The sequence below is a fragment of the Sciurus carolinensis genome, chromosome 5, assembly GCF_902686445.1.
Source record: "Sciurus carolinensis chromosome 5, mSciCar1.2, whole genome shotgun sequence".
NCBI lineage: Eukaryota > Metazoa > Chordata > Mammalia > Rodentia > Sciuridae > Sciurus > Sciurus carolinensis.
The window spans coordinates 145,582,614-145,607,306 of record NC_062217.1 but is presented as its reverse complement, the minus strand read 5'-3'; the positions used below and the strand labels follow the sequence as shown (position 1 = coordinate 145,607,306).

General features: G+C 44.4%; 1 protein-coding gene across 2 annotated transcripts in view; it reads left to right on the top strand.

Moving 5' to 3' along the window:
- Pik3ap1 (phosphoinositide-3-kinase adaptor protein 1) overlaps window positions 1–24,681 on the top strand; it is a 130,769-nt gene extending 106,088 nt beyond the window's left edge. The window contains exons 13-17 of one of the 2 annotated variants that reach the window (XM_047552352.1): window positions 2,843–2,915; window positions 7,836–7,988; window positions 13,966–14,036; window positions 15,325–15,443; window positions 21,656–24,681. In XM_047552352.1, coding sequence (XP_047408308.1) covers window positions 2,843–2,915; window positions 7,836–7,988; window positions 13,966–14,036; window positions 15,325–15,443; window positions 21,656–21,713 — 474 coding nt within the window. In that variant the 3' untranslated portion in view covers window positions 21,714–24,681. The remainder of the gene's footprint in view (window positions 1–2,842; window positions 2,916–7,835; window positions 7,989–13,965; window positions 14,037–15,324; window positions 15,444–21,655) is intronic. The other variant, XM_047552353.1, reaches the window with a different exon arrangement.
- The last annotated feature ends 12 nt before the right edge of the window (window positions 24,682–24,693 follow it).

The following is a 24,693-nucleotide window of genomic DNA, read 5'->3' as shown; positions in this document are numbered from 1 at the left end:
TCAGGGTTTTTTCTCTTTCTTTTATTAATCTTCTCCTTCCTTCCTTCCTTCCTTCCAGACAGGGTCTCACTAGGTTGCCCAGATTGGTCTTGAACTCATAGTCCTCCTGCCTCACCTCCCGGTGGCTGGGATTACAGACCCTACTGCACCTGGCTCAGCAGCTTTCTTCTTTATAGAGTCTTTCCCTACTCCCGGAGCCAGATCTCTCACAGAAGGATTCCTCTTTAGGACTCAAAGGGAACTTGGAAAGCTCCCAAGAAATATGATTAAATGAACCAAACAAGTTATGGATACAAAACCACTCGAGTTAAAACAACTCATACACTAACAAACTGCATTTCTCCAGGCGGGCATGGACGGCACAGGCAGGGCCCTGGAAAGGCTCCACACTCGCCCAGCCCTGGCTACCTGTGGGAGGGTCTGGGATTAGAGGACTGGGTGCCACAGCAGACTTCTTGCTTTAACTGTACGATTTGAAGTTTTTCATGGGAATATATCATTCCACATGTTTTAAATTATACTCTATGGATATAGACCAAAAAGGAAGATATGAGGCCTATGGGGCTAAGGGACATGTCAACTTCCCTACTAAGTGACTAAGTCAGGACTAGAACTACTGCCTTTTCTTTTTCTTTTTTTGAGGTGCAGGGGATTGAACCCAGGGCCTTGTGCTTGCGAGGCAAGCCCTCTACCATCTGAGCTATATCCCCAGCCCCTCCCTGCTGTGTATTCTAACCCCTGTTCTCACAGCATCTGAGACACCAGCTACTGGGGCAGGGGAGATCGTGGCAGCCACCCAGCCCCGAGAGGGAGCCAGGTCTTCCGGTGGAGGAGGTGGTGAGAAGCGGGAGTGAGTGAGAAGGCCTCAGTGGCGGAGCCCTGAGAATAGTGTGGGGGCGCTGTGCTGGCGTTGAATAGACCTGTGCTCTTCCTCTCCTCGGAGCATACGTGAAAAGTAATCATCACGCCCATTTTACAGAAAACTGAGACTTGGAGAGTCAATCCAGCTCGGGCTCCCTCCGTCACTACACCTTCCTCCTCCTGGTGCTTCTTAAAATGGGGCACCCTCCCTCCCAGCCTCTGGGACTCTGAAGGGTGGAAGGCACCCTGCAGTGCTGAAGGCAGGAACCCAGGGCCCTCCTCGCTCAGGACCCCAGGGCTGTTGCAGGTCTGCAGAGAAAAGGCTGGCCCTGGCCAAACAATTTTTCCCCGCCTCCTTGCCAAGTCTGTGAGCACATGGCACAGTAGATACCAGTTCCCCACCCCTGAAGTGTGAAGCGGAGATTAGATGTTGCAAGCCACGGAAATCCCTCACGTGCCTGGTGCAGAGAAAACACATACTAAATGGGAGCCGTCTCTGTCCCTCGCCATCTAGGAGTTTCGTCCTTTCTCATGAACTTGCCCACAACTCCTGGGTAGAGCGGACACTGAGGTTCAGGTTCAACATGTCAGAGAATCCCAGCCCAAGGGAACACACTTTCTTCTGTGCCCCTACAGCCTCCTGGTACATCCTGAGGCTGGTGGTGTGGAGGCTGTTCTGAGGCCCCATCTTCTTTTTCCTCCGCCTCTCTTATCTCCTTCACCCCCCTTTTCCATGAGAGGTTCCCTTCAGCTTCTCTGCACAGATGACTGTTGATTCTGCATCTCCAGTGCCACAGTTGCAACCACCAGCAGGTGCCCTAGACCTGCTGCATGTCCAACAACAAACCCTCCTTCCAGGCTGCTTCCCTTTTCCACTCCCTCTTTCTGTTTACTGCTCTGCCATCCCCCAGAGATCTCAGGCCAGATACCAGGATTATGTGGCTCTTTTCCCAGGTCCCTCATGTCTGGTCAGCTGCAGGCCTGGCCCTGTGGCATTTTCCCCCTCATATCTGCTCCTGCCTTTTCATTACCCCAACTGCATCCCACCATCAGCTCTATCTCCTGCATCTGGTCTGTTACCTGGTCTCCAGGTAGGTTCCTTACCTCCAGCTCCTCCCCTCCATTTCCCCAGAACTTTAAAGTCATGACCCCTGCACAACTTTCAGTGTTTCTGGGCTTCTTCCTGAACAAGGCTTAGTCTGCTCAGTCTGCAGTTGTGAACCAACCAAACTTTCCAGTCTGCCCTCCTGGGATTCCCTAACAGGAACCTTCTTCTTCAGCCAGATTGTCTGGTCATATTCCCCAGGGTGCTGAATGCTCAGATGCTTAGCTTCCCTAGAATGCTTAGACACTGTTGTTGTTGATTAACTAAAATAGAGGCAAATCTTGAGCCTCAAGTATCTCTTCAATATTTATTGAATGGCTACGGTAGACCAGATGGCAGGATTATAAAAAGGTACAACACCTGGTCTCTTGCCCTTGGAGGGTACACAGTGTCCCTGAAGAGACAAGGCACACACACACAGGCATGCATACACATGCACACACACACGCTTGCAAATCCACATAGCCCTGAGTGCTGGCAGGGACACCAAGGACCAGAGCAGTCTGGGGAATCTTTAGGGAGAGGGTGAGTCTTGACCTGAGCCCCCAGCAGACTCGTGGAGAGGAATCCGCATCCCTCAAGGTCAGGGTGATGTGAGAGGACACAGTCTCAGAGGCGGGTACATGAGGAGTGTTTGTGAGCGGGTCAGAGACCAGCTTGGCTCTGGGGTGTCCACAGAGGAGGTCAGTGGGTGGATAAGGCTGAGAATGCCACTGGGAGTCAGAGAGGAGGGAGGACACTTCATTGTGGAAGAAATGTCTTCAGGTACAAATCTGAAAATGTTTTAGGCCTTGCCTACAGCTTAAAATCAGAAGGAAACTCTGCAGTGTTCGAAGGGTATAATTCTGAAGTATACTTACATTTTTTTTTTTCCAGGAAAATCTTAAACGGCTAAGAGATAGCATCACCCGAAGACAGAGAGAGAAGCAAAAATCAGGAAAGCAAACAGGTATGTGGCTTCCTGGGCTGCTGCATCGTGGAGCTGTCGTGCTTTCTATTGCAGCCTGAATCAGCAGACTGCTTGCCCAGCACCTGTCACTCTATTTATAGGTCTGGGCCCTCCATAGCCTGTGAGGGCCTTTCAGACAATGACAGTGTCTTGCTGATTCCCTGAACAATCTAGTACCCAGCATATAGGAAACACACGCCCACAGGTGAATGAGCAGCTAGAACTCTGCCTCGCGCCACTCTCCTGCCCAAAGAGGATGGTAATCTTTTCTCCTGAGGCCTGTCACTCCACTTGTAGCAATTAGGAAGACGTATGTTCTTTGAATACAGAAAGAAGAAAGCCCTGTTCAATAAAGTGTGTTTCTGTGTTGAGCAGAGACTCATGTCAAGAGTCCACACTACAGGCTGCTTCGCGAGGACCTGCCGTAACAGGGCTCACCGTGCAACAGCAGGGCCCTCGTGTCAGCCATGCGCACTGCGGACGGTCCTCTCTGCTCCCCTTGACTCCGGCTTCCCCAGGCCAGCCCTGTGGCACCACCACCCTGAGCAGCACCTGGTGTATCCATGCTGCATCTTCCCACCGAGAGCCTCTGGTCTGGGGGGGCCTCAGTGCTCTCCCCTGGCCTGCCTTCTAGCAAGAGGATCTGGCGAGAAAGGGCTTTGAGAAGCCCTCTGTCCTGAATGGAGCCCCTTTCCCTGAAGAACTAAGTTGAAATCTAGCCCTACTTCTGTGCAGCTTCCCAGTCTGCCTCTGGCTGCCACCAACAGCCCACTTCTCATGAACCTGGTCAGGCTGATACTACCCTGGTCTCAAAACAGGACACTTTCCCACTGCAGGCCCGTTGTTCCTGCCTCTTCCTTCACAACTGTGTCCATATAACTGGGCTGCAACACCCCACCTGGCAGCCTGACTCAGTGAAGTCTTCCTGGCCCACTGCAGGCCACTGTGTTCCACCCTCATTCCCGCATCTACAGGACCTGCTGTCTCTTCCGTTCATCCGCAAGGTTCTGTCCCACATTGCCTAACACAGTGTATCGTAGAATAGCCTAGTGAATGTTAATGATTTTGATTGTCAGATGGAAGATGGCTTAAAGGTTATAACTGGGGCAGAATCAGAGAGCTTGGCTAAGACTTCTGCCTCTGTGTTCAGATTTTAAATTTATGCTACCACTGCAGATGTTATGTACTCTTTTGGTGGAGCTGAAGAGAAAGCAGAGATGGCAGAAAGTCTGGCTCAAGGTCTGGTCTGCATTCATCTGAGGGTCAGATAATAGGGCTCTAGGTGGTAAAAGGGCTGAGGTGCATTTTAAAACTAGAGTGCATGAACCCAAAGATAGAAGCCTTGATTAAATGAAACATTGCAAGCTTTTAAATATAGGCAGCACCAAGAAACCTGTGATTTGGTGGTGCCCCCAGTGTCTGAAGGCCCAAGAGTTGTAACACTGGAGTCACGTGTGCTCAGCAGTCTGGCTTCAGAAGTGAGCCTTCTGAGTGTCATCACATCTTTACCGCCCCCTTGGTTCCACCTGGTGCCACTGGATATTGAAGCAAGAGAGGTTTTCATGCAGGGGAGCAGGAGTCACAGGCACAGACCCTGGGCCAGCAGGGTTGGGGTCAGATTTCTGCTTACTGCCAGCTAGGAACTGTGGGCAAGGTGCATCACAATCTATTAGCCTCTGTCTCTGTGTGCATAGTGGTGAAAGCAAAAGTGCCCACCCCTTTGGGGTTGCTGTGAATAAGCCAGGTATCACCTGTGCCTAGCACAGTGCCTGGCACATGGAAGCACTCTAAAACCAGCTGCTCCTGTTATTACACACAGGCCTGTTCATGGGCCAGTGTCCTTACAGGCAGGGCCTTCCACATTGAATGCACTTTACCGGGACTTACCATCCAGGGATGGGTCCTAGAATCATGAGTCCACCCAAGGCTAATCAGGCTCCAGATAAGTTATATAGCAGTGATAGTAGACTACATAGTCTACTAATATAGACTATATTGGTAGTGATAGTTTAAATGAGAGTGATCAATATCTAACATTTTCTAACAGCCTATTCCCCTAAGAAGCAGACCCTCTGACAAGAAATTTCTTGTTAATTTTTTTTAACTTTTTATATCAGGGGATTTAATTAAGCATAATAACTCAAAATATTAGACTATATATAATTGGACACTTTATTAGTCAGTTTTCCATCACTGTAACAAATTCCTGAGATAATCAACTTATAAAGTAAAAGGTTAATTTTGGCTCACAGTTTTGAAGGTTTCTGTCCTTGATCAGTTGGGCCTATTGCTTTGGACCTGTGACAAGGTAGCACACCCTGGCTGGAGCATCCAGCAGAAAAAAACTGCCTTGTGGCTAGGAGGTAAAAAAGAGAAAGAGGGAAGGGGTGAGGTCTGACTGTACTCTTTAAGGGCATGCTCCCAATGATCTAAAGACCTCCCTCTAGGCCCCACCTCTTAAAGGTTCCACCACCTCCCAATAATGCCAAGTGGAGGACCAAGCCTTTAACACCTGGGCCTTTGGGGAAGATTACAGATCCAAACTAGAACAGGCCCTGAATATTAATGACTAGGGATGGCAGCAGCCCACCTGGGGAAAATGTTCTACTCATAGGCCCCAAATTCCTCCTCATTTTTTATTTTTATTGTAATAAAATATGCATATCACAGAATTTACCATTTGAGCCATTTTTGAGTGTACAGTTCCATGGCTCAAAGTGCATTCACCACGCTGTGCCGCCAGCAGCACTTCCATTTTTAGAACTTTTTCCTTCTCTGGCAAGGAATTGAGGGCAGATATCTGGAATGGAAGGTGATTCCAGGGGACATACTAGGGGGTGGGGAAGTGACACAGGGAAAGACTGGATGGAGAACACCTGCTCAGGGTTATCCCACCTGAGGAGCAAGCATTTATATACCAGCTCCAGTCAGTCATTGGTTGAGTCCTGCTGGGGAGGGGGCACTCATAATTTAGCAACCAAAGAAACTATTAGGTAGTTGGAAGTTGGACCCTGTCCTGCAGGGTAAAGCCCAAGTCAGAGCATTTGCCGAAGAGAAGGGATCATTTATGGCTGAGTAGATATGATTTATTAGTTAGCTCTGTAAACCTTGATTATGTCTTTACATGCTAGTTTGAAACTCCCTGTTCTGTAGCTTTTCACACTAAACTCCGTGAGGAGCCTTGGGGCTGCTGTACATGTGCTTGTTGGGGTGGGGGTAGTAACTGGACCTGGGGAGTGGATTAGGGTCCTCAGGGCTGGGACCACTTACTCTTCTTTTACCATTGCATCTCCTTTTAAAAATCTGTTTTCTGTGTTGAGTTTCTGTTGTCACTAAAGAATTCTGGTTCACCCAAAACAAAAAGCATTTGAAAATAATTGGCACACAGTCATCAATCTACAGGACCATTAGGGTTGATTAGTGGCATTTCTGCCTTAAGGATCTTTTCTAAGAACATAACCCACTCTCAACACAAAGACTAACTCTTAAATAGGAAACTTCGTTTGTCTTAGCAAAATCATTGTTATTTTCTTTAATTTGGGTTAGAACACTAAGGATAATTGAAAATGGAGCCTCTGTTCATGATGGTGTGCCAGTTTTTATTTTTTTATTTTTATTTTTCGTTTTTTTTTTCAGCCCCAGGGAGTAGCTTTGCTCCTACTGGGCTGGGGTTGGTGGCAAAGGAAATCAGTCAAGGCTGGTGTGACTTGGACCTGGCGAATGACAGACCTCGCAGAGAAGACAATCAATATTTGTGTTCTGGGTGTATCCTGGGAAGCAGAGAAGCAGCTGAGTCCCAGGAAACCCTGGTTCCTATCCCCTCTTTGTCACTGAGTGACTGTGCAATCCAGGACCATTTCCTTTAACCACTGTGTGCCTCGGTTTCCTCACTGGAGGTACACCTGACTTCTCTACTTAGTGGAGAAGTCATGACACCCCGGGGAATAACAGTGCCAATGAACACACTCTGGGAAATTGCGCTGCCAGATAATGATGATAATTATTCCTGACATTGTATCTTTATTCAAGGAGTGTCAGGATTTTGTAAGCATTTAGACTTGCTCTACCTGATTTTTTTGAACTTTTGACTCTCATTTTTTTTCCCTGTGTGTTTTACTTTCCTTCCTCATAAAACTGGTTGAGGGTAGAAAATTGCCACCTCGAAGTTAATTAAGCAGACAGGAACCTCCCTTTAAAAGATGATTTTTAAAAATGTAGGACAAAGCTGAGGCAGGAAAAAAAAAAAAAAGTGACATCAGTGTGGCCCTGAGCGCTGAGGCTCACACCCAGATGCCTGGCTCTTCTCTGCCCAGTGGCTCCAGGCCTGGGGGTGCTCCCACTGTAACCTTGTAACCAAGAGAGCCCAGGAGGTATAAAAGATTCTGCAGCACCTGAAGAGCTGGGAAGCTGGTTGAACACGAGGCCCAGTTGGTGCCCGTGGAACCAGAGTTCTGCTGGGGCTGATGATGATAGCATTGAGTTTTGGGGTGTTATAGGGATTCAGTGAGCAACAAATATGGAACCTCTTAGAACAGAGCCCTGTGCACAGGATAGCCTGTCATTACTGCCGGTGACCTACATAATCCCCTTCTCAGACAGGGGAGCAGCTCGGAGAGGTCAACTGACTTGTCTGACCTGCGCTGACAGCTGGTACAAGGCAGTGCTGGGATACCCCGACAAAGCCTGTCCACTCCCTGATGAGGAAGTGCTTCTCTGCCTCTCTCACATTCAGCCACCCTGCCCTTCCCAGTTTGGCCACTGAGGATTCCCTGGAAGTCCATTGCTGAAGTGGGTGGGGAGAACCCCTCCTCCAGGCACCCCCAGGCTCAGGTGTGGGAGGCAGGTGGAGAGGCAGCCACTGAGCAGTTTGGCAAGTGACAGTCTGCGGTCTGGAATCTCATCTCTCTTTCCTGATTCCAGACTTGGAGATCACAGTCCCAATTCGGCACTCACAGCACCTGCCTGGAAAAGTGGAGTTTGGAGTCTATGAGAGCAGCCCCAGGAAAAGTGTCTTCCCCTCAAAGGAGCTAAGACGAGGAGACTGGAAAACTGATAGTACCTCCAGCACAGCAAGTAAGCAGCCGACCAGGGCGCCCTCAAGCTGGACTCCAGCTGGAACCACGGGACCTTCGGAAACATTGTGTTATGAGCCCAAAAATCTCAACTGGAGCCTGATATGGTTTGAGAGGTGTAAAATACTGGGCATAGTTAGCCTGTGAGGTTTGCTTTTATCCTGTGAGGTCAGGTTGCATGATATTACTCTTTTTTATAAACAGCAAAACCTAATTATAATAGTTAACATTTGTTAAGCATTGACCATATGTGAAGTATCTTTGTAGATTAGTTCATTCTCACAAAGCCACTACAAGATGGGTACTTTGAGCTCCGTTTACTGAGGAAGAAACTTTGAGACTTGGTGCCTGTCCTGGGTTAAGAAGCTAGTGTGGTCAAGCTGGGATATGACTCCATCTGGATCCAGAGCCAAGATTCGGAGCCCCTATTCTTGCTGCTTCCCCAGCTATGCTAAGGGGAAGGCAAGGACAAGAGATCAGAAGCATTAGAAAACAATGGACTCAAATTCAAGAATTCCAACTTTACAGGCGGTTGAGAATATCATTAGGAAATGTCTCCTTTTGGCTTGAGAACTTGAATAGGAGTCTAATTGGGGTTGGCAGCGCCTGCCAGCATGCAGGAGAGGTTGGGAGCTTTGTTTTCTCATTCAGGGCTGTGTTAGCAGACTCCAGACATCCTGGCTTCACAAACCCAATAGGTCGAGCTTCTCTTCTTTCATACATGTCCATGTAATTAAAACAGCTAGAAAAGCAACAAAAGAGGCAGAGAGAAACTGAGTGTCAGGACTTGTGTCTTCTTAAATGTGAGTCAGAGAACCCCAAAATGAATGTTGGAGCAGGAAGGTCATCTAACCTGAGGTTCTTAATACTTTCTACATCACAACTCCTTGAGAATCCAGTATGTGTTCTGGATCTGTTCTCCAGAGAAATGCACACATCTGTACACACACACCCATAAACCTCATCCATGGACCTCAGTCATTAACTTTTGAACTAGTCGCTCTCCTTATTCCATAGATGGGTTATTTGTGACCCAGAGAGGGGAAAAAAATTTTGCTCAAGGTCACACAGCCAGAGAGCATCAAAAGTGGGAGTAGAACCAAGCCCTTGGTCTCTTTTCAGGTTAAGGTTCCTGCCAACATTACCTGTCCAAATAAATCCTAAGCTTAAACACTACCACAGGAGAAGTCTAGACTGTACAGAGGAAAAAAAATCTCTCTATTCATAATGGGGGTGGTAATATGTATTCGAAGGCTCCCCAGGCCATTTGGGAATGCCAACAACTTCAGAAATGGGAGAGAGTTTCCTAGCAATCACGGGTGGCAGAGGAAGCAAGGGGCAGATCGTGCTTCTCTGAACACCTGGGAGAAATGCTAGAGCAGGCTCTGGTGAGGGCAATGATTCCAGAGTTGCGGAGGGGAGTGACAACTGGAAATTTAACAAGACAAATACAAAGTCCTCATTTCAGGTGAAGGGTAATAATTGAAAAGAGGTTATGTGTATGTTTTACTTTGGAATAGGCTAGGGTAAGGACAAGATGGAAAGAATAGGCTGTAGTTTTTGTGTAGTGGTTTATTGTTCAGGGATGACTAGCTCTTCAGTTAGAACTGTTACTAAATGACAGGCTAATGGATTGTATGCTATTTTGTGGCTATAGGTGATGCTCATTTTCTTTTTTATAGTTTCCATTATCTATTGCTCTGTAACAAACCATGCCCAAATTTAGTTGCTTGAAACAAACCAATTATTTATGCCTGATTTCATAGCTTGAGCACACTTTGAGAGGATGGCTCATAATTCCTCTGTGTGGCACTGGCTGGGGTCACTCATGTGACTGCAATCCACTGGAACATCCAGGACCTCTCTCCTCATAGACTTTAATTCAATAGCCTGGACTTCTTACAGGGCAACACATCTGGAAAGGGAACGTTCCTAGAGGAGGAGCCCCGTTGTGCAAGTGCTTATCAAGCTTTGACTTGCAGCAGTTACACTTGCTAAGGTTACATTGGCCAAAGCCCAGAGCGAGGAGGAAGGGGGCACACAGAGGCATGGATACTGTGAGGCGAGTTTCAGTGGGGTTCCTAAAGGTTGGTCTATCATCTTGAAATTGAAGATGATGATGAAAGCTACTTCCATGAATCAAATGTTCGTTTTTTTTTTTTTCGGTGCTGGGGATTGAACCCAGGGCCTTGGGCTTGCAAGGAAATGTTTGCTTTTTGCAGGCCATATGTAAAGCACATTACCACGTGGTCTAATTCATTCTATACCACAATGTCATGAGTTTCTACATAAGGAAATGGAGTTAGAGAGGTTAGGCAACTTGTCCTGGGTCTCTGCAAAGAATGTGGAGGTCTCTGGGGACTCAACCCAGGGGTGCTTTACTGCTGAGCTACAACCCCAGCCCCTTTTATTTTTTATTTTGAGAAAGGGTCTTGCTAAGTTGTGAGGCTATTCTTGAAATTGTAATCATCTCTTTAACCTTTCTTGATTTCTTTTTTTTTTTTGGAGGTTGGAGGTGGCCAGGGATTGAACCCAGGGGCCTCAACCACTAAGCTACATCTCTGGCCCTTTTGACTTTATTTTTTGAAGACCAAGTCTTGCTAAGTTGCTTAGGGCCTCACTAAGTTGCTGAGGCTGATTTTGAACTCTCGATTCTCCTGCCTGAGCCTCCCAAACCACTTGGATGACAAGCGTGCACCTGGGTCCTCTCTTTTCTTTTCTTTCTTTCCAGCACTGGGGATTGAATCCAGGCACACTACCACTTAGGTACATCCCCAGCCCTTTTTTTTTTTATTTTGACACTATGTTGCTCAGGCTGGCCTTGAATTTGTGGTCCTCCTACCTTAGTCTCTTGAGTTGCTGGGATTATAGGCACATGCCACTGTGCTTGGCTCTTTTGTTGTTGTTTGGTACTGGGGCTGAACCCAGGAGTGCTTTACCACTGAGCTACCTCCTCAACCCTTTTTATTTTTTATTTTGAGACAGGGTCTTGCTGAGTTGCGAGGCTCTTCTTGAACTTGTAATCATCCTGACTCAGCCTCCCAAATTGCTGGGATTACAGGTGTGTACCACCACGCCCAGTGTGCCTGGCTTTTTCTGTGCTCCAAACCTTCGGGAAACTCTGCCTTCCAGATGAAAATAGCTCCCAGGATAGAGAGGAAAAATGAGGGGTGCTGGACCCTGATCCATCAACTACCCCCAAAGTCACACCCTGAAACTAGCTCTATTTTTATTATGGTATAGCTGCCATCTCTTGGGAATTACAGAAAAACATTTGCAGATTAAGTATGATTATAACTGAAAATTCAGGTTCTAGATACTAGTGTTATGTCTAAGAGAACAAAAGTTCCATTGCGGAAAGACTGTTGACTTTCTTCTAGACTTTTTGGTCCAAGTTTCTTAAGAGTTATATTGTATGTAGTCGTTTTTTTCCTCCTCATTCATTTATCCACCAAATATTGAGCAGAGCTCTGTGCAATCTGAGCAGGACTGCATACCAGGGACACAAGAACCAGGTCCTATCTTTAGGGGCTTGTAATAGAGGAGAGAAATTGCAGAAAACGACACAAGTTAGATGCTTGTTTGTTCCTTCTTCCCTGATGACAGGACCTGGCAAGGGTGGCACTGCTGCTCTCCATCCCCCTGGCAAGACTGAAAATGATAGGGGCTGGGGCCCGAGCCTCCTGCTAACTGTTCAGCCCAGGGCAGATGTGGGCCAGTCACCAGCCTAGAGAGGGGAAATGGCTGGGCCGTTGAGCCAGGGGCTGAGGTTTGGAGCCAAACGTTGGGGTTAAAGATTTAAGAATGCCAAGGGAGTGGACAGTGGGAGCCCATAGTTATGAATTTCCAGAATCATAGGGCCAATAGCCCTGATTGCTTTTTACTTCCTGCCAGCTAACAGATAACCTTCACAACAGCAGTTTGGTTGTTTGGGAGGAAATGTGATGCTCAGTCATGAGTGATATGGGGAGGCAGGGCCCAGGAGTTGTGTTTAGCTGGCAGAGTCTGAGGGAGGTTTTGATGACATTCCTCAGTTCTGAGGAGGTTTTAGACATGTGGACAGGAATGAGCTAGGGTCAGATGAAGACGTAAAGACATAAGACTAGGAGATAAAGACATAAGAGATGAAGACACCTGGCCAGGTAAACAGTATTCTGTGTAGATAATTGAATAGAAAGGAACAGGATCCCATGTTCTTTAATAAACAAATTTGAATTCCCTGGTTTACAGAAATATTTTTCCACTTTATTTTAAATTTAAAAATCCCTAGAAACAACCCCAAATTGCAATCCTAACCAACTCTGTTCAAACTAACATCTAAATTAATTAGGTCAAAGTCAATGCCATGATCAGGTCAAAACTAAGACTACTTACCTGCAAACTAAAATGATTAGAACCTCTTTTAAGTGGAAGTTCAGCAAATCTAAGATCTGGTGATACTTTTAGTGGCATTATTGGTAAATCAAAGTTAAAATTTTCTTGCAAAATAGTTGATTAAATCTTATTCTTCCCTCTTCACTGCTAGATCACTATGTGCTTAGGCATCTTGTACTGCTGTGCTTAATAGTACAGTAGTCACTGATCTCATGTGACTATTTATATCGAAGTTAATTACAACTAAATAAAATTTAAAATTTAATTCCTCAGATGCACTAGTCATGTTTCACACCAGCTACCTTTTGGATAGCCCACAATGGAACATTTCTAGAAAGTTCCCTTGGGTAGAGCTATCGAACGATATACGTGATAAACTCCCAGCTCAAAATCCTAAACACCTAAACATACATAGTCAGTTTCTACCATGAACTTAGATTATACTTTTGAATTTGTGCTTTTGCATATCCATTTTAGTCAGCTTTTTCATGCTGTGACTAAATGATCTGACCAGCACAATTATAGAAGAGGAAAGGTTTATTTGAGGGCTCACAGTTTCAGAGGTCTTAGTCCATAGAAGGCCAGCTCCATTCCTCGGGGCTTGAGGTGAGACTGAGCATCATGGCAGAAAAGTGTGGCAGAAAGAAGCAGCTCACATTCTCAGGAAGCAGAGAGAGTCTCCACTGTCCAGATATAAAATATATACCCCATAGCCACACCCCGGTTTCCATCTCCTCCAGCCACACCCCACCACTTCAATGAATCCCATCAGGGATTAATTTACTGACTGGGTTAAGACTCTTACAACCCAATCATTTCTCCTCTGAAACTTCCTACCATAGTCTCACATGTGAGCTTTTGGGGGACACCTCACATCCAAACCATAGCAATTTTGTTTGTTTGTTTTTATGGTGTTGGGGACTGAACCCAAGGCCTTGCACATGACAGACAAGTGCTCTACCACTGAGCTACATCCCCAACCCTGCTTTTTATTTTCTGTCCAAGTGTCTCCTCCCTCATTAGCATGGCATATGGGACTAGGGCTGTAGCTCAGTGGTAGAATGCTTGCCTAGCATGTGCGAGATTTGATCCGTTTGATCCCCCAGAACCACAAAAGAAAAACCAAACAAACCAAAAAACTAATGTAAGGGGAGTATACATGTGTGATTCATGCACTCATTTCCTGTAATTCCTCAATGAGAACTGCAGCAACAAAACTAGCTTGCAGATTTTAGAGCTACTGAGCAACTTAGAATGAGAGCCCCTCTGCTTTTCTGCCTGTCAAATCAAAGCTCTCCTATCAAATAGGATTTTCAAGGGAATTAAATGGCAATCATGTTTCTGAAGCACTTACCGTGTGGTAAGCCCTCAGTCAACGGCATCTATTAAGCCAAGAGTGGTCGTCAAAAAGTGAACCATTTCATGTCATGCTGAAAGAAAAAATGACCTTTGATAAAAGGGCATCAGATGGACACATTAGGAAGGATCCTGTATTCACAATTTATGTATTATTTGTCCATAAAAATAAGTAAATACTGGAGTTCTGCATTTCATTTCCTCCTGAGAGAATCCCACAGTCTGGCTGATTTTTTCCTACCCTTTAGGCAGCACAAGTAACCGGTCCAGCACACGGAGCCTCCTCAGCGTGAGCAGCGGGATGGAGGGTGACAACGAGGTGAGAACTGGGACTCCCACCCCATCTGTCTGTCCTAGGTGATGTTTCATTGAAGAGACTGAAATCCAGGTGTAAAAGCCAGACACAAAAGGTCTTATATTATAGGATTCTATTTATATGAAATTTCAGAAGAGGCAAATCCAGAGAGACAGAGTGAAGGCTGATGGTTGGTGGAGGGTGGAGGGAGGAAGGAATGGGAATAAACTGCTTAATGGGTATTATTGGTTACAGGGTTCCTTTTGGGGTGATAAAATTTTTTTTCTTTCCATGTTGGGGATGGAAGCCAAGGCCTTATGCTTGCTAGGTGAACTCTCTACTGAGCTACATCTCCATCCATTTTTATTTTTATTTTTGAGACAGAGTCCTGCTAAGTTGCCCAGGCTGGTCCTGACTTGCTATCTTCCTGCTCAGTCTCCTGATTATCTGGGGTTACAGGAGTGCGTCATCATGCCTGGTTATGAAATGTTTTGAGACTAGATAGAAGTGGTAATTGCACGAAATTGTGAATGTGCTCAGTGCCACTGGAAAATGGTTGGTTTTATGTTCTGTGAATTTTTCCTCAGTTTAAAAGGGAGGGAGGGAGGATGGGAAGAAGAGAAGGGAGGAATGGAAGGAAGGAGGAAGACAGACAAATCCATTTGGCTAATTAAATCAAAAGGGGTATCTGTGGGAAGCAGCTGGGTGGGTCTCAGGGCAGGGGTCATGCTGGGGCCTAGATCAGGAGCTGCAAGGCCTGCTGGAGGGAACCTAAAGCATTGTTCTGTGTGTCCCAGGGCCAAATGCTCTTAGGGCTCTGCCTCTCTGTGCAGATCTGCTTTTTTCTCTCCTGTACCCTGACATTTTCTGCTTCTTCTGCCCAGAAGACCTCTGAGCAGAGAGGAAGTTGAGGCTGAGACCCCACTCCAAGTTGGCCTGATTTGGGTCAGAGTGTCTACCCTGATCCAGTGACCCGTGGCTGGGAGGAGCAGGAGGGGCCACTTGGGTCACCACCAACTTTGAAATCTCCTAAGAACAGGTCAAAGGAGGGCATTTCTGACAAGCTCCCAGGATGCCCATGTTGACCACACTTTGAGGAATGAGGATTTAAAGTTCAGGAGTTTGAGATAATTTGGGTCAGATTGTCTTTTTCAATGACTCCAGGAAGACATGAAAAGCTGCCAGGTGTTTCTGGGTTGATTACCAGTTTGTACAGTCAAAGCCCAAGGAGGTGATGGATTATGGGAATGTGGGTGTCCAGGTATGTGGGTGGTTTTAATTTTCACCTTTATTTCTATCTTCTTTGTTGTAGGACAATGAAGTCCCTGAAGTTACCAGAAGTCGTAGTCCGGGTCCCACACAAATGGATGGACCACCTACCATACCCCTTGAGAGGCCCCCCAGGGTGCCTCCTCGAGCCGCCTCCCAGAGGTAACATTGAAGCTGATATGAAATATTTTCCTCACTTGGAATTCCAGGGAAGGGTAGGATTTGGAGGACAGAGCTACCTGAAATGCTGACTTTTTCAGTGTAGACTCTTCATTAACTTAGGTGATACTTTGTTTATTTGCAGATACTTTAAGTAGTAAATGCACTGCTTCATAAATTAAATACACTGACAGATGTCAACTTTTTTTTTTTTTTTTTGCGGTGCTGGGAATTGAACCCAGGGCCTCATGCCTGCGAGGCAAGCACTCTACCAACTGAGCTATATCCCCAACCCAGATGTCAGCTTTTAAAATAAAGTTTATGTGTTTGACTAGAATTCAGGTCCTTAATATTGAACTCTCTTGACTATTGTGGAGACAGTGCCTTTGGGAACAGGAAATAAGGAGGACTTGGAAATAAAAATGAAGGTGGAAGCAGCCTGGACTGTCGGGTGTGTACATGGCCCCGGAGCCACCCTCCTGAAGCCAGGTATCCAGCCACCACTTGAGAACTTGGATGAATTTTTGCACTTTTATGTGGCTTAATATTCTTGCCTATAAAATGGGGTCACTAACAGAACTTCCTCACTGAGTTATAAAGATCGAGTCCACAGCCTACGTTAAGAGTTCAAAAATATGAGTGGTATGTCTTACATGGAAGAGCAAACACCTGGAGATTTGAAGATGAGCATTAGAATAAAGAGTGTGACTAATATACTAAGCTCTGACATATGTCTGTGCATTTGGTACTGGACCTCTGGCAGGAACCTTTTTATAGTCTTTGTGGAATAACAGAAAAAGTGGTCAAAGCTAACTAGTGTGTTCACTGATGCAGAAGGAACCATTGGGAATAAAAGCCTTTGTCTTAGTTTAATTCTTTGAGGTTTAAAATATAATGTGCTGGAGGCGGGGGATAAGAAAGGAGGAAGCTCACCATCCCCCAACGAGGATTTTTTTATACATTCTGAAACTTTTACCATATAAAGCTCATTAGTGGAATTTGTAAGGAAGTGTAACCAGCAGGCTTTTCTTCTGGTTTTCTGAAAGAGAGGCCAACTTTGTGCTTTTCCATTTCTCCCTTGCTATTAACCACTTTCCCATGTGCTCCAGCAACATTTATGAACTGACACCTGCCTCACAAACATACTACGGCCCCGAGCCCCACCACACTGGACAGGCGTGTTTCTCTGGTATGGACTGGAGGGCACATATGAGAATATTACCACTCCTACAAGGACCCTGAGCAATAATCTAGTCCAGTCCCTTGAATTTGCACTATGTTCTGTTGGTTGCAAATTGCTCATTAGTGGGTGATTGTGGAGAGGCCTTACTAAGAGCTGTTATGCTAATAAATGCCATTATTTATTGAGAATTTCAATGTGGCAGGTTTTATTGTAAACGTACTAGATACATTATCTTGTCTTTAATTCTCTCTACCACCCTAAGAGGTGGATATTTAATGTTATCACATTTTGCAGATGCAGAAACTGGGGTTTGAAGTTGGGTGGAGACTTGGTCTGTGTGACATACCTGGGCATGGCCGACTCGGACACACACATTTTGTAGTCATTGTATTACAATGACAAGAAGGCCTCCATGCCAGGGGAGGAAATCCAAGATCCAAAACCTTTAATTCCTGAAGGCTGAGGACTTTGGGGGCAGTTGTCTAATCGTACTAAAACAAAAGAGTTGTAGCGCTTCAAACTATAGCTATGAAGATTTTGTAGGATTTTGTTAATGGAAGAGAAAAAAGAGAGTGATCAGCGGTCTAGAAATTAGAGACTGGAAACTGGGATGCACATAAATACCTAAAAAGTGATGGAAGATGAATTATATTTGGGGAGTTTGAAAGCATGTTGTGAAAAAAATGGAGGGAAAAGAATAAAAATGCCTTTTACTATAGAGAGAGAGCATAGGCCAAAACAAAACAAACAAAACAAAACAAAACAAAAACCCTGTAATTGATGGAAGTTGAAGTTTCCATGCATTTTTTTTTTTTTTGGTGTAAAATAAGATTTGCAAGTATGCAATTGTATTGTAATCATGTATGCAGTTTTCATGATAAAATGAGGCCAACTTTGAGCAGGGAGTAAAGTGAGCTCCTCTCCTGAATGGGTTGGATGACTGACCTGCTGACAGACTGCAAAGGCTGACCGTATGTCCCCATCTCACTCTCAGATCTGGAAATTGGCAACTGCTCTCGGCCCTTGTTCTCCCGAACCACTATCCCCACTCAAGCTGCATTGCCAGGTGCAACCTTGATCCCACTCACCATACTATCCCAGATCTGGTCCCTTCCTGGGCTCACTCCCCATGCCGTCCCCAGAGCCTGAATTGCCACCAGCAGACAGCCTCCATACCTCCATTCTCATCTCCACCTTCATCTCCTACTGTTGCCTGGGCATCTTCACCCAGATGCCCCACAGGTATCTTAGACACAAAACTGAGCTCACCAGCCTACCAACCATTCTGGGCCCAAGCAGCCTGCTTCTCGTGCATCCCCAGACTGGGATTGTGGTGCCATTCTCTCCCTTCTCTAAGCCCGAAACCCAAGAGTCCTCCTCAAGATTTCCCACTCCAGGCTCCACCCATTGTGCTACTCTTTCAGCTCCCAGAGCCACCTCCTCCTTCCCATCTGCCAGTGCCTAAGTTCATCCATATAGGCCCACACCTACCTCCTGCCTCTCCTCAGTCCCTCCTCCACACCAAAACCAGCATGCACTTTCTAGAACAGAAATAGCTGATGATGTCATTTCCTGGCTGAAGAGCCTTTGGATTTAATTCTGTGTATTTTAGCACACTTTGGCTCTGCCTTGCTTTAAGTCCCATCCCTCCCCTCTATTCACCTGTACTCCAACCCATTAGGTGATCTGTGCTATTTTGTACTGTTTCCTTTCTTCAATCTGTTCCTTTTGCCTGGAAAACTGTCTTTCTACTGCCTTCCAATCTCTGCTTAGAAAACATTTATACATCTTTTAGGACTCAGTCCAAACATTACCTCCTCTGGGAAGCCTTCCCTGATGTTTTCATGCAGAGTGTTTCTACTTTTGGTTCCCCAAACACCTCTATTCTAATACATTCCACATTGCAAACCTTACTTATCTGTGTCTGTCTCCTCAAGTGTATGGTGGACCTTGTGAGAGAAGAAACTACTTTCGATTTAATTTTTTAAAATTTTTTCCCTGTTGCCTGGCACAGTAACTGGCATGTTAGGAACTTAGTAAATATTTATTGTGTAAATGAATGGCTGAATTGTAACAGCTTGGGTTAGACTTCCTCAGTGCTTTAAATGGCCATCAAGTCACCCACCACAGTGCAGGTGGTTTGCAGTTGGTAGAAAGAGCTTTTGAACTCACCTACTTTGAGTTCCCAGTACATTTATGTGAAGAGACAAAGAGAAGGAAGATTGTGATGAGGATGGAAGCAGGTGCACTGTATCACTGCATGGCATTTCCCTTGCTCCTTAGACCCTTTAGGGTGGGCCTGTGTCAGCTCTGGATAAGTTATGTACTGCTGCAATTGAAGGGAAAAGGGAAAATTTTTACTGAGTGTCTCCCCTTTGTTTTGAACTTATTTTGGCATTCACTAGTGAGTAACCATCACGAGCCATCTGTGCACTCTGACCTGGAGGTCTCCTGCAGCCCCATGAGTTAATCCTTTAGTTTCTGACTGAACAAGGTCTATGGAAATTCTAGGAGGGACTAGAGAGGTCAGAGAGTGAGTGGACTTGGGACACAGCTACATATTAACTAATAGGGAAGTTAAAAATCATGTTAATTAGAGTATCTGACCACACAAAGGCATACCAGTTAGGAGCCCTATTTTAAAAGAACATTTACCAACATCAGGAGTGAATGCCGATGATGCAGGAACCAAAGTCTTCATAAGTGAGCTGTCACCCCAAACAGAGAGGAGAAAGTGGCCGGTACCTAGGTGTCTCTGGACAGTCAACTCCAACTTCAGTGTCCCAGTGTCCTGGAGAGGCAGCCTCTCCACCGCGCACTCCCCCATTGGATCTAGTATCCTTCTACCTCCCAGGTTCTGATATGTGTGCAATCACAAGTTCATTTTCCCAAGACAGTTCCCAAGACTGTTCCTGGAGTTGCTCATCAGAATGAAAACGAGATGTCATGCTTGTAGGTCCACCCTAACTTCAGAGTTTCGCAGCAGAATGAGAGAGAGGCGTTGGTAGGGAACTTGGTCTTGTAGAGAAAGATAAAATGTAAGACTTCTGGGGAAAAGATCTCAGACTCCACCTTTCATCCTCATGGTGAAATTGTTAGCTTTACTTCTCAAGTGCCTACTCTAAGCCCCAAACTGTTCTACCAACTTCCAGTTGTCATTGCTATGTCACACATACTCTAATGTAGGTGTCATTACCTACATTAATGAGGTGAGAAGACAGTCTCAGAGAAGTTGAACTTGCATAAATGTGCATAAATGTCTCTGCGAAATGTTCCTGTATGTTCTTAATTTCCCTTTATCAAAACACTCAACAGTGTTCTGACTTGGCCTATTGTCTGTCTCATCTACACATTTATAGTATCTTAAGGGCCAAATCCACACCCACTTTACTTATTGTTACCTACCACATGCAGGAGTACATGCATGACAGACAACTGTCTGTAAAGAAGGAAGGAAGGAAGGAAGAGAAGGTGTGTGGGGAGGAAGGGTTTCCTCAACCTTCAGTGTTCTCTTACAAGCACAGTTTATAGGACAGGTGAGGAGAAGGGGAGGAGACCACCCTTTCACTTTCACTGGATCAAGTTCAGTCACTCAGTGACAAAAACACAAAACCATCTACTCCCAGGGAGCAGGGCAGAACCTCAGGAAGAGGTCCTCCTGTGGTTATTCATTGCTACTTCTGCTGCCCTCTTTTGTTCCTGAGATAGCCCTGTGTTCCCCAATGCTGTTTTCATTTCCTTGACCTACGTAAAACTAGTATTCAGGAGACATTTAGTAAATATTTACTCATTGATTCATTCAATCCTTGAGTATGCAACACCCGGGTAGCACACAGTTCAATTACGGCACCTGACAAAGCTCTCTTTCTGGACTTATTGACTTGCTTCCAGGAGAATTAAATATTGGTTTTACAGTGCACATGTGGAAATGCCATTTGTAATAGTTGAACCTATCTGTAAATAGACTCACCCTCGTCTACCTGGAGTGTCATTTAGGATCTTACAAAAACCTTCCAGAATAACATGGAGAGGGGCTTTAGGAAAACAAACGCAGAGTTTAAAGAAGACCTAATGATCCCACAAGGGAAGTGGTCCTGGGCAGCAGACCGGAAGTTCTCAGTTCCTCTCTCAGCAGGCCTCCCTACCACAGGTGGGTTCCTGCCTGGCTGCCTATTTGTATCACTGGTGTTTTAAAATCTAGGTTTCATTATTATTTAAGTATGGTAAGGTCAACATATCAGGAGTAAATGTTCACTGAAAAGACTTATAGTTCCCAAGAGGAGGGGACATTATCATAGCATGGGGGGGTGGTCACACCAGGAAGCACCAGACTAGATCAGGAAGCAGAGGGAGCAAAGGGAAAACTTGGGTAGGAGCTTACATTATGGTTTCCATGGGAAGAAATGAGTGAGGCAGGGTTACTGATTTAGGATTGGCTAGTTTGGATCATTTCAGTGGGATCTAGAGCACTGGCACTTTCCCTAATTATCTGATATCTGACCCTGGGGTAAGGCCAGATTAGATAACGGCCCAAGAAGATGGTTGAGATATGGGTCTGGATGGGGTGGTTTGTAATAAAAGCATGCTTGGTGCTTACAGATGGGTATCTTGTTTAGGAATCAGCCAGGCATCAGCTAACCCTGGAAAAGCAGTCCTTCCAAGGTGATAAGGTCCCAAGAGGGAAAAGCATCGGAAAATAAAAGACTTGGCTAATTCAGGTGGTTACAGAAGGGACACTATTAAAAAGTTTCAATGCTTGAGTCATGGCCTCTAAAGATTATAATGGGAAGCATCTGGGATGGAGCCTGGGAATTAGTATTGTTAAAATCTCCACTGGTGATTCTAATGTGCAGCCAGGATTGTGAGCCACCACTAGCATGCATGTCACTCAGACATTGATGGTGTGTCCAGTTTCATTAATTAAGGGATTTGTTTTTTGTATATTACACAAAGTTTGCCCCAAATCATGGATGCCCAAGAACTATTTAATCAGGTTGTTTTTAAAATAGAGTTGCTTTATCTTTCATTTCAGGCCTCCAGCCCGGGAGAACTTCCATCCTCCTCCACCTGTTCCACCCAGAGGTCGCTGATTCCACCAAGACCTGCCTACTGCTGGACTTTAAGACTTGCAATTTCCAACCTGTTAATGATGTCTTCATGTTAAGTGTTCTGTCCTGACTGCTGACCTTAAGATCCAGTCTCATTGCTGACATTGTTGCAACCCTGCTGGCTCAGGTTATCCTTGCAGATCTTATTAAGGAATGAAGAAGTGAAAAACCAAGGACTTGAACTTGATTCACCATTGCCAAGTATTTTGATCCTCATTCTGGATTGCCAAAAGGATGAAGACTCAGTCAGGATTCTTACCTCTAATCTGCCATATCAGAAATGTACTTATAAGTGATTATGTGGCAGTACACTTATATTAGTCCCTATGTATTTGCTAGTCCAGTCTAATTTCTAGAAGTGAATACAAGACTTTCAGTATTCAAGTAAGAAGAGAAGTGGCCTAATTTTAAAATAATTCTTTTACTTTCCTGTATGTTCAGGAGTGTGTTTAAGTGCTAGGGCTGGTCTGATCACATACAACAACCTGAAAAAGACTTTGGAAAAAATTACTTCTAATTATTTTTATACAGAAGGAAAATCTGGGGTCCCATACAAGTCTGGAATCAAGAGTACTTGGTTGGTTAGAGGCAGCGGCAGATTTGGAATCTTGGTCTGCTGATTCTAGGTTACCATATTCTCCATGTCCAACATGACAGTCCCTCTTTCCTTCAAGAAATGCCTAAATGTAGAAATTCACCAACAACTGATTATTGGCCTTCCTTCAGAAGCTTTACTCTTCTATACCTCCGAGGCATGGAACTACCAAGTACTTCTTTCAGTTTGGATATGTATACTTTAGTAGACTTTCAAAACAGTGATGTTTGCCAGGGAACCACTGAAAATGGTTAGATCCAGAAGCCTGGGATTCCAGGGAGCCCATTTATTGTTCTCTTGTCTTACTAAGTCAGTTCTGGCCATAAAGAGATAGGGAGATACTTGACTTCTTTTCTGCTGAGGAGTCTAAAGAGGGAGAAAAGAATCTAAAATAGTAATAGTCGTGTTTTCTTTCAGACCTCTTATTACACCAGGCTTGGTAAATCTGTGCAGAGAAAGTAGAGCCTTAAATGTCATGAATTTTGAGTCCCCATCAAACAAATCTACCTTTGAAGCTCACATCCTTAATGATGCTTAATCATTCAGTAAAATCAATATCTTAATTGTTGCTTTAAAATATCAGAAATCTGGTGGTTTCCCATAGACTCATTCTCCAATCCCTCACAGACATATAAAAACCACATTATTAATGGTTCATTTAAATACAGTTTTATCAGATCCTTTTCTAATAATTCCTCAATCTCATTCTTTAGCACAGCAATCAAGGACTCTTATTGAAGTCAGGAGTTTCTGGAGGAGTCTTAGATTTTGTTTGGTTTTGTTTTTGATATAAAATACACTATTGGCCACACCATCTTGAGAGTGTGTAGGGCCTGGCACATGGTAGCCATTCTACAAATATGCCTTCAATGGTCCCTTTACTTTCTTTATCACTTCTTGGGGAGAAACAGGATATGTGAGATAAAAAGAGGAATAAGAAATTACAATATTGGTACAGTTGTCTTTCCTGTTATTTATAGACAGTCTTTTATCTAAAAAATATTTGATTTTGATAAAAGAGATACTTTTAAAATATTCAATACCTCTAAGCCTCTTTATGAATGCCAGCTTTTATGCATACTCTGATGAATAAGCATGATCAATAACATGGTAAAACCTACATCAGCCAATGGTGTTAGCATCACTGTGCAATATTTGAATATTTTATTGCATTTTGTTCTTATATTAAAATAAGTGAAAACATAAAACTGAAAATACTGATGAGCAGCCTGGATCTCATGAATGTGGCACACTTTAGACATGGTTGGAACTGATCGAGAGTACCAGTCTAAGCGACAAGTCTTAAGCTCTCAATGGATGTTCACTGAACATCCAAGCTGGTTGGTTGCATGTAAAAGAAGGCAAGAATTTGGATAAAACACTGGGACTGTATTTTCAAAGAATTTTTCTATTGTTAAGGAAAAAAATTATTTTTTAAAAAAGTAAACCACCCATTATAACATAAACTTACCCAACTTCCACATACTCAATGCATTTGTATACATTATTAGGAATACTATGTGACAAACCCATACACTCTCAATATCATGAGGATCAGAAACTAAACTATAAGCAGTATCTTAAATAGACTGTTCCAGAGTATTCTCTATGATGCTTTGGGAGACAGCTCCGCTGACACCTTTCTTCCCCAAGATTTTACAGATTGGCTCAATAGAAAGGGAAGGAATTGGTCATATTCGCTGCCATTATATTTGCCCCTTTTTAGAAGGTAGAATGGCCTCCAATTCCTAGGCCAGCACTGTTCCTTCATCTTATGTTGAAAGCCAGGAGCAGAAAACTCAACTGTCTAACCAATAAAGTATGAAGACTGAGAGATTATGAACAAGAGGTTGTGTTGCTGTCAAATAATTTAACTTGACCTATTTAATGATGTGAATAACCCCTTATGCTTTGCCATAATTATACAGTGATAATATGTAGATGACTTCAATTAATATTTTTACGAATCAAGCTAAGTCACCCATCCCTCATTTGTTTATTTTCTGTGCTTTGTTATTAACAAAGGAAGGCCCTAATTAATCCAGTATCACCTTAATAGCTGGGATTTTTAGATCCCTTTCCCATATGTTCCAGGAAGCAAAAGTTGTTTTTCTCTGCTCCTCCTTCAATGAATAATATGTGGTTTTACAGCTGCATGGTGGAGGAAGCATTAGCAATATTTATTTTTGAGAAAGACAAGTAGTTCATTTGGGTAATTTTAAGATTTATCCTAAACATCAATCCCCAATTTTGAGGAATTTTCCTGTATAAATATTTTCTTTGATTTGATAAATAAATTATTCGGTTCATTTCCAAGTGAGTTATTAAGAGGATAAAATGGTCTTCATTCATTCCTGCTGGCTAGAT